Source organism: Drosophila virilis, chromosome X, assembly GCF_030788295.1.
Source record: "Drosophila virilis strain 15010-1051.87 chromosome X, Dvir_AGI_RSII-ME, whole genome shotgun sequence".
Classification (NCBI taxonomy): domain Eukaryota; kingdom Metazoa; phylum Arthropoda; class Insecta; order Diptera; family Drosophilidae; genus Drosophila; species Drosophila virilis.
Genome location: NC_091543.1, coordinates 9,171,053 through 9,181,060, shown reverse-complemented (window position 1 = coordinate 9,181,060; position 10,008 = coordinate 9,171,053). Strand labels below are relative to the sequence as shown.

General features: G+C 43.0%; 1 protein-coding gene across 1 annotated transcript; it reads left to right on the top strand.

Annotated features, from left to right (window-relative positions):
• The first annotated feature begins 6,011 nt into the window (after window positions 1-6,011).
• LOC6633470 (proteasome subunit alpha type-2) lies at window positions 6,012-8,055 on the top strand. Its single transcript, XM_002057025.4, has 2 exons — window positions 6,012-7,447; window positions 7,628-8,055. Exon 1 carries the CDS (start codon window positions 6,137-6,139, stop codon window positions 6,839-6,841), a length of 705 nt encoding a protein of 234 aa, XP_002057061.1. The 5' UTR covers window positions 6,012-6,136; the 3' UTR covers window positions 6,842-7,447; window positions 7,628-8,055.
• The last annotated feature ends 1,953 nt before the right edge of the window (window positions 8,056-10,008 follow it).

Genomic DNA, 10,008 nt, shown 5'->3' with positions numbered 1-10,008 from the left:
TTGTTGTCCCTGGCAGCTTAAAATATCTGATTAAATATGGTAGCTACTTTTGAACAAAGAAGTTGGCTTCACAATTTGGAGTCCACACCAAGAAGACATACATTTTGTGACGTATATAAGAAGATCTTTTTACGACAGAATATTAATTTGTGTACAAAATGCTCGATAGACACCTAATTTTTCATTGCATGTAATTTTTTATTATTTTATTATTTTTATTTAAAATAGCATCATTTCGTTCAATCTTCTCTTAAATCTTACCTATATCTTACTATCCCAACATATTCCTCTATATTATTTAATCTTTAAGCAACCAGTTCAGTTATTATCTGAAGAACAATATTTCTGTCAATATCTTTTAGCTTCAGGATCGTTGATATCTGTATCTTATTATTGTATATATGTATGTACAGATCGGCGAGTGTGTTTATTTAGCTTGAAAACAAACACAATGAAAATAATGTAAATACGTATATACATGGAGAAGGAGAAGTGCTCGAGCAAGGGAAAGCGAGTGTTATTATACTGCTGGCTGGCACTGTCTGATACAATATATACCGATTATCAGGTGTCAGTTTCGATGTTTACGAAGACATCGACAAATTCCATTTGCCAGTGTGTTCATATATGGCAGCAATCGCTGGCCTTATAATATTGAGGGTCAAGAACGAGCTACACACACACAAGGAAACGGAATGGTAGGGATAGGAGCGGAACGGAAGGGAGTGGAGTGGGACTGTGGTAGCAGACAGGCCAAGACAGACAGGGCAAGACACCAACTGAAAGGGCTATTCACGTCGTACAATCAATTGCTATTAGTTTTCATTACAGTCAAATTACCATAAAATCACATAGACCGTTAGTTGAGTTCGTGCCTTACGGGTTGTTCGCGTTGCCATTTGTCGCTGCCGGGGTTGCCACCTGACCGCAAGGCAGCACACTTTTTCGATATTCATAGAATAATTACACTTTATCAAGGCAGCGCAGTTCATGAATTAACACGCACCTGGAAAGGGGCCACAAAGTTGAATCGAGTGGCCGCAGTGGCGTTTCCTGTTTCCTGCTTCGATAGTTTCCTTTCGGCTGCTGCTGTTGCTGCTCTAGCTTGAAAATTAGTCAAGTTTGTTACGTTTATGTGAGAGAATTACCGTAATTAGAATATATTGAGCAATAAAAGTGATTTTTATTATTGGAACGCACAACGTGAGCTCGGACCTCGGCATCGATGCTGATGATGACGGTGGTGACACAAAGGCCACAGGACTCTCGGAGGTGCCGGACACAACACACACATACATGCACACACACACACACATACGCACAGGTATAGCAAGTGGAATAACCGTAATGGGGTCAGGACATTGTCGACATTCTGGCCTTTTGTGCCTTTGTAGCTCATTTTATGCGGCTTCTTTTAGCCAGTTGCCATTAAATGGCTGCAGCGTTCACTTTTCTTATTGTTGCAGCCAAAAAGGCATTCAGAGAGAGTTAGCCAGCTGTTAAGTAACTTGAAGGACTGCCCATAGAAAGGCGACCCTCACCCTTCCCTCATTTAGCTGTTTTAAATGAAAATATTGCAACAGCTTTTCTATGAATTATGATGAAATTGCTTAGTTGACTCTTAAGAGGTTGGCTCAAGAAAGGTTATACGAATGGGACGGTTGGAATGGTTGGAGGCGAAGTCAATAGTTCAATGTAAGAACAAGAAAAAAGGATTAAATGGCAATTTAATCAAGACATTGATTACTTTACAATCACCAGCTCGAGCAAATTGAGCACCAAAAGAAAGGAGTGCTCGACTCGGCGATACCCAGTAGACATTCTCCATGAGCCTCAGCTCTGGGCTTTTATCTCCCTATACGCTTTCCTACTCAAGAGATTTAACGCAATCTCTTACTTTTGTTCACCTATACACAAATGTTCACAAATTATCTATCAATGCCCTTCTCCCCCACACGACCCGTCTCGTGCTCACAAAATGGCGTAGATCAAATTTTCTTAGTTCACAATTTAAGAGCCACAGCTCCCAGTTTACAGTTTACAGTTTACAGCCTTGCAGGCACAAGTATTTCAACTTTGTGCAGAGTATCGCGCGGTCTGTTGCATCCAACTGCAATATTCCTCTTGATTTCTTTGTCGTTTTTCAATTTAATATCATTGCCATTTTCTTTGTATATATAATAATATCAAACAAAATACTAAAATTGACAATTGCTGCTGAGTTTGAACCGGCGAGTCGTTTGCTAGTCTGACGCTCAAACACCTAAGTCACTAAGTCACCTCTTGATGTAATCTTTAATATGAAACTTTGTTCACATTTTTCCCCACAGGCGGATCTAATTTTCCATCTTAGGTGCACTCTCGACTGAAAAAAATCATGCTGGGGATGCCCGAAAGTTGATTTTCGTGCAATTCGCTTCGAACTCTGAGAAACCGAAGCGAGGACTGGGGGCCGCATGCATTGCAAATTAAAAATCAATTTGGTAACAGGTACTTGGCTAATGCAGTCTTTCAATTCAGCTACCTTTTGCAATTACTGGGCCAACTGAGATGACAGTTAATGTTGTCGCTGTGTGGCAACATTGTCAGTGCCCCAAGCGGCACTCAGCAGTTGCCTATACGCAAAATGTGTGGCACTTCATAAAGACTGGGCCGAAAATTAACTTTGACACATACTCCAATAGCCAACTGTGTGTGGGTGTGTGTATGTGTGTGTGTGTGGGTGGGTGCCATAAAAACGCAGCTCATTGGCTCCTAAACATGCCGTTTATGAGCACACACTGGCAGTCAGAGATAGAAGGTTAGAGAAGATGGTCTGTAGTAAAAGCAACATGGACTAAGTACTGCTCCATAGCTGTCATTGGGCTGACCATAACGTTGCATTGTAGTGTGTGTGTGTGTGTGTGTGTGTGTGTGTGTGTGTGTGTGTGTGTGTGTGTGTGTCTGCGAGTGTTGGCTGCCAAGTAGCGAATGTCAATAGCCAAGAGCAGCTGTCAAAACACAGACGCCCTATGTGCCCGGGCTGTAAATGTAATTTGACAATGAATCGTTGCGTCCAAAGTCCAACTGTACCAGTCGCCTGTGAACCGACCGCACAGTGCTTCGAACATATGGTGGAATGGAACGAAAATCATATCTCCAATCAATGTCAGTGAATATATTGCATTTATTCCAATTAAAACCTAAATTGCAATAATTAATCGATATATAATTGCGTTTTTATCCAACCAGAAAATAGAATTGGATATAATATATTCAATCAATATATAATTATAAATTATATATTTTTATATGCCTAATGTTATGGGTTTTTAGACATATTTTCATATCCTTTCATGGGCTTAGATATACAAGAAATTAAACTTCAAGTCTGACAGATATTTCAAGTAAAATATATCGATAACAGCAATCGATATCAACGATCTGATCGCTGTTTGTAGTTCTCAACCAGTTTGGCCCCAGTTTTATTTAACTTGTTTCCTCAAAGCACTGTGCAGGGCAACATGTTCTGAGTTCAGAGTTCCCGACTCGTGGGTGGCCCTATGCAACTTAATCGATTGGCATTGTGGCGTTTTGGGCATTTTCTAGGTAATCGACTTTGATGGCCAGCAGAGACAGTACATGGAACTTAATGAGTTGCCGCACATTCTGCTCCTGCTGCCGCAACGCCTTGGGGGATGCACATAAATCGCCGATGGTCGTTTATGAAAACATTCGCCGGGACCGTTAAGTTCGAATATGCGTTAAACTTGGCACTTTCGGCCGCCATTTTGTTTTATTTTCACTGCTCCCGCCGCCATGCAAAAAGCTTATAAAATGCGCATTGCGAAAACAAAAAGTATTTTAATAGAGTTGCGCTTTCATAATGCTGTCCTAACGTCCTTAATGTGTGTGCACTTAAATCTATAATATAAGAATGCATAAAATACTGCATAGTATAAATTATAATATGGTTTGGGAGGGTGGTGTTCGCTTTTAGGCTGGACCTGTTTTATGCTTTTACATACATGCTGAGCTTTTGCTCAAATTAGTATTATAATAAACTCTTAAGCAATATGTTATGTGCTGCAAAAGCTCCTTTTGTTTTGATTGACGTTCTGCTTAAACTTGCAGCTGGAGCGCCAGATCGATCTTTCGAGCTTTTGCACTTGTATATTTTGAAAAAGCTGTCAGAAACAAATGCAGAGCTTTAGGTTAAGCCAACGGATACGGTCCAGCCTAAAAGCAGCATAGGAATATTGCATTAAATTAATGCCATGTTAACGCAAAATTGCGTTTACAAATCCAATCTGCCGTTGCCAGTACCGATAAATGAAGTGCACAAATGGGCGTTTATGGCCACATGACCACATAAAATTACAAGCTTCACGGCTAGCTTTGCCACTGGAGTGCGTCGTGTGGCACAGGACTTGGACACTGTGTCGTAATCGGAGCAGCTGGCCATTTGGGCAACATCTTTGGATGACCAACTAGAGCACCTGTGACGCCGGCAGCTGGACTGTGTCTCCAGTAGCTGTTGCAGCTGCTGAAGGTATTCATTTGGGCAGTCCGGTTTCGATTTGTGGTTGGACGGTCCTTAAACTTCAAGAGGAGGCTGGGGGGCTGCAAGCGCAGAGCGGACTCTCCAACAAAAACTTAACAAGCTGGTCAGGCGGCCAAATAGATAAACTGGCGCCACATGTTCCGCAATTTGACTCCATTGCACATCAGCTTAGGTGGCAAGGTGTTGGCCGAGGCACACACAGCACACAGCTGCCACACACACAGCATGTGCATGCCACAGACAAGCGTTTCAGATTTACAAAACATTTTATACATTGAGGGCGAGGGTTCGAGTCACAGCTCAGATTCGGCAAGGGTTCGGGCATTTGTGGGGCATGCAACGTCTATGTTTGCGGTGGCCAGGGACGAATGTTGATGCCATTTCTACTGCCGCTGCTGCTGCTGCTGCTGCTGCTGCAGCACGTCCATCAGTGGCCCATTGTCTGTGTCGCGCATACATAATGAAGTGAACCAGAACTGTAGCTAGCTACCCGCTGGCTCCACGCCTGTTGCATTTACCTGTACCAGTTCCTGTTCCACATAATGACGATGACGACGACGATGATGAGCATGTTGATGTTGATGATGTTGATAATGAAGCTACTGTTGCTGCCATTTTGGGGCTGGTGGCGATTGGCTGACTGTTTGTTAGCGCGCATTGTGGTGGGTCCTGGTTCAGTGTTCAGATATGAGCAGGATGTGCGGGGTGCGTGGGGTGCGGGCTGGTACTCGTTCCGTGCATTGATAGAAGCGCAATTAGCACTTCGATTGTGTTCGGGTTGACGCGATTTGCATCAAATTAATGTCTTCATCAACGGACAAACAGAGCGACAATTTGGATAAACGAACGAACGAACGAACGAATCATTTTTGACAAAGGTCAAAAACAATTCACACGTCAAGTGGGGGTAAGCACTCCAAATCCGGTTGCACTTGTTACATTTGACTGCCAGTTCAGAGAGTTGACTAATCAAGAGCTGTTTTATAATTGTATAGCATATTTTCCAGCGAGATTAATTTTTGATGATGGATAGGGCTGGAGTCGGTTTATTCAGGCACCGGCTCAATCAATTGTTTAACTGTGTGAACCGGCTCGCGGTTGATTATTAACTGGTTCCGCCTCATTATAAAAAAAGTAGTAGTACTCTAGTCGTAGTCTAGTCACAAAACGAAGCGAAAAGGCTTATAGATATTTATAGTATAATATTCTAGAATAACTTAAGGGCTTATAATCTGATCCTTTTTAAGTATATATACCAAAATGCGAAATCCTTTTGGAGAGACCGAGCGGAATCCAAAAAATACTATACATATCAGTACGAGAGTCCAAGCGTAAACATATCTGCATATCTTCATAATGGAGTATTATGAATGTGAAAAATAGGAAACTGTTAATCAAAGTGGGCATCGACTAACCTATTGAGGCCTTCACTTTTTACAACTACAATAGTTCAGTACTCTTAGGAAACTCGGTACAATCAGTACAACTTTTCCAGCACACTCGAAAGTCGTGGGTTTTTTTTTATTTTGATAAATTTTATATATATGTATATATATAATTTGTTCCATATTGTGACTGAGGCGCTCTTTCGAGATGAGTGTAAATCGTTATAACTTCTCGCTAACCACATTCAATCCGGCTGGCGAGCTGAAGCAGGTGGAGTATGCCAATAATTGTGGGTCGAAGGGTGCGCCAACTGTGGGGATCATAACGAAGAACGGACTCGTTTTGGCCACAGAAAAGAGAATCGACTCAAAGCTTACGATCGGACGTACTGTCAAGAAGCTAGAGAAGATAAGCTCGCATATGGCGATGGCCTATTCCGGCATGGCTCCAGATTTTCGCATACTCTCAAAGATGGCCCAAAAGACGTGCGCCGCATACAGCTTGGTCCATTCGGGTATTGTGCCTGTCGACGGCATGGCGATGGCCGTTTCCAACACCATGCAGGAGTTCACCCAATCCTGCGGGGTCCGTCCATTCGGACTATCCGTCCTGCTAGGCGGCTGGGAGAGGGGGCGTGCACGTCTCTTTCGCTTGGATGCCGCTGGTTCGCTTCTGCCCTTTAGAGCCTGTGCCGTCGGCAAAGATGCAGAGCAACGCATGGAATTTCTGGAACGCCACTATGCTCCGAGACTTACTATGGAAGCCGCCGTATATCTGGCCATTCAGGCAATCAGGATGGGTGACGAGCAGTCATTGCCGGCCCAGCATTTCGAAATTGGCATAATCGATAAGACTGGCTTCAGGCGCCTGGACATAGCGACAATCGAGTCCTATTTAATGAATATGAACTAAGTGTCAGCAACACGACGGAAATCTAACGCAGCTCTTTTAGTGTGCAAGTTTATAGTGTGATACCTGGGAATGAAACACATTTAATTTGATCACGTTTTCGGTACTTACAAAAACCTTTTCAATATTATGCAGTGGCAATTAATCGTGGCTGGATAGACTTTTAGTTTCAACACTATTGGTAAGTGATTGGTCGACAAATCAAAACGGAACGATGGATCAAAAATTGAGCAAAAACAATAAAACACGAGCATTCTCTCAAGCAAACGCTGCATAATCCGCGCATCAATCAATCAATCGTTAATACAATTGTGTGATATATAATTATTTGTACCATATTTTAAAAGCATTTGGATAGTTTAAACATTATTTCAAGCAAACGCCACAAACTAATTATCAATCGATCAATCAAGGTCACACGTCAACTTCAATAAATCAATTGATTGACAATCAATCGAATGCACAATAATAAGTGTTTGTATAACATTAGCATTCATTCAAGCAAACAATTTAATCGTCAATCGATCATCAATCAATCTAATGTAATATACTAATGTTAATACTTTCAACCTTGCACAAGCCACAATGGAATGAAACGCATTTTATTTGGTAAGCGCTTAGAAACGATGCGAATGCGAAACGCGATAAGCGACAATGCTCGCTAAGCTTCTCCCGCTTCCGGTCGATAAGCAACAATAAATTGTCGCTACTCGCTTCGGTTAGCCGCGCTAAGCTCTCTCGCTTCCTGTGCAACCCATAACTATAAGGGCGTGTTCTCATCTTTCACAGCGATCTGTTGCATCCGATTTGATGCATTGTTTTGGATTACACTTAAGGGTTGCCAGTAGCATAGCCAGAAACTAGCCAAACGGAAGCTCCACAATGCAACGCCATAATCAGACCAAAGGGGATGACCGGGTGGAGATGTGGACAACGATGGGAAAAACTCGCACTCTGTGTGCCTTTCCGTTTGCCGATGTGTCAAGTGGCGCTTGCCGGGCTGCTTGACCAGAGACCCGGCTAACTGGTTGCCGATGCCGGGGCTAGGCGTTGGCGTTGGCGTTGGCGTTTACCTGGCGACCAGAGTTGTCGTGTTTTTGTCTCCCGGCATCCTTTATTTATATATTTTCTTGCCTGCGTTTTGGTTCCACATTTTTTTTTTATACTTTTATTTCATTTGCCTTCAATGCAATTATACTGGATAAATATCTTCTTCCGTTTTAGCTGTAATTACAAAAGTTTAATTGAGTTTTCTCGGCTCGTTGTGTTCGTTTCTTTTCCCTACTTCATTTTTTTACCCCCCAAACCGTCTGCTTCTTCTCTTTTTGTTTTGCACTTTGTTTTTGTCCTGCTGCTGCCGATGCTGCTGCTGCTGCTGCTGCTGCTGCTTTGTTGCTGTCGTCCTGTTCGGCGCTCGTCGACATCTCTGGCGCTGGCTGTCGTTGCGGCTGGCTAGAAGTTTATCCAGCATTCCTCTCTGTTAAGTCGTCCTGGCGCGCTGGAGCTGGAGCTGGCGCTGCAGCTGGAGCTGTCGTCGTTGTCGCCGTGGCTGCTGTTGACGCTTTTTCCATCTGGATCTGTGGCCGCCTGTCTTCATCTCCAGCCTTACTCTTTTTTCTCTTTTTCCTTTTTTTATTGTTGATGTTGCGAAAAAGAGTTGTTTTCAGCCTGCCAGGCCTGTCTATCTAGCGCCACGTGATTGTTTTTCGCCACAACAACAACAACAACAGCAGAGTCACATAGAGAGAGGGGCAGAGAGCGAAATGGGAGGGGGGGGGGGGAGGTTGGGCAATGGTCTGGCAGACAGCGGCGCGCCTGAGGCTGAGTGATTTCTTCTAGTTTGGGACGTCCCAAGGACAGGCATAATAAAAAGTGATTAAAACGGAGCGCACTTGTATTTCAACTTGACTTTAAGGCGCTTGCCCTAACCTCACTTGCAGCAGTGCTGCCAATTTATTTTAAATAAATAGCGAAAGTGTTGAGTAACGGCGCAAAGCAAACGCCTCACGCACACACACACACACACACACAGACGGCAGGCATGGCAGTTGCCGGCTGAAACATACGGATGAGCGGTACAGATTCTGGTTAATTTATTCATTGCAAATTTACATGCTCATGTTTGCAAATTTAAAAACTGCACACACACACACACACACGCTCACACAGTTACATATTCACAGCAAAAAGAGACGGCAAATACATAGTTAGAAAGTGTGCGAGTGGGAGGCAGCTAGAGAGTGTAGAGTATAGAGTGCCAAGAGGTGCAGGGGCCGTGCGAGCGAGTGAGTTTATTCAAAGCAGACTCTCCTAGTAATATGTAAATCGCATTGCCAGTGCCAAAGTGGAGTTTGCTCAGAGTCAGCAGGCTTTCCAGTTGCAGCTGCAACCGCAGGCCCTCAGCCCACCCCAGCCCCAGCCCCATCTAGATTCGCATTCGCATCAGCGCCTCTGTATGGCGTAGCGTTCAGTTATTTTCCTATGGGAAAAATCCACTTGGCGCTACCCCAATATTTACATATCATAGTTGGCTCCACAAATGAGTTGGCGGGAGAGCGAGAGAGGCGGAGGGCGCCCGCCAGTGTTGTATATGAGTGAGGGCGGAGTGTTGAATACGGCTGTAAAAGTACGTGCCAAGTGCCTGCGACGTGTTGAGTTAAACAGTCAAGCCTATTGCTTAAAACGAACATTCATATGTGTTTCTAGGAAGAAGTTCAGGTCAAAAATGTTAAAAAATATATATAACCAAATTGTCTAGAGTATAAAGCACAATCAAAACAAACCGCATTAGATTCGAATCAAAATAAGATGCATTTTTGGCAGTTATTTCAAATCCAATCGAACTCTATTTGTATCGATATATAAAGCAATCAAGGTATCTGAGGATCTGAGCAAATGATATTTTCAGGACTACAACATTGCCGTTGGGCTTAGAGCTGCGAAATTTCAATCAATTTCGATCGACAGCTTAAAGCTTCAGCAATGGAAATTTGTGTGTTTTATTGAGCACCAGGGTTTTTTGTATAATTTCTATATTAAGAAAAAGATTTAACGTAATAGGTCTGAGCTTGACAAGCTCGTTTCAGTATGTTCATAACTCGCAACGACCCTCTTCAATCTTACGTATTGCATAGGTTTAATAAAATGGAAAAAAAAAGCAGTTATATAAA

What these genes read in the sequence shown, in the direction of transcription:
- LOC6633470 (XM_002057025.4), top strand. Translation starts at nt 6,137, where the DNA reads ATGAGTGTAAATCGTTATAACTTCTCGCTAACCACATTCAATCCGGCT.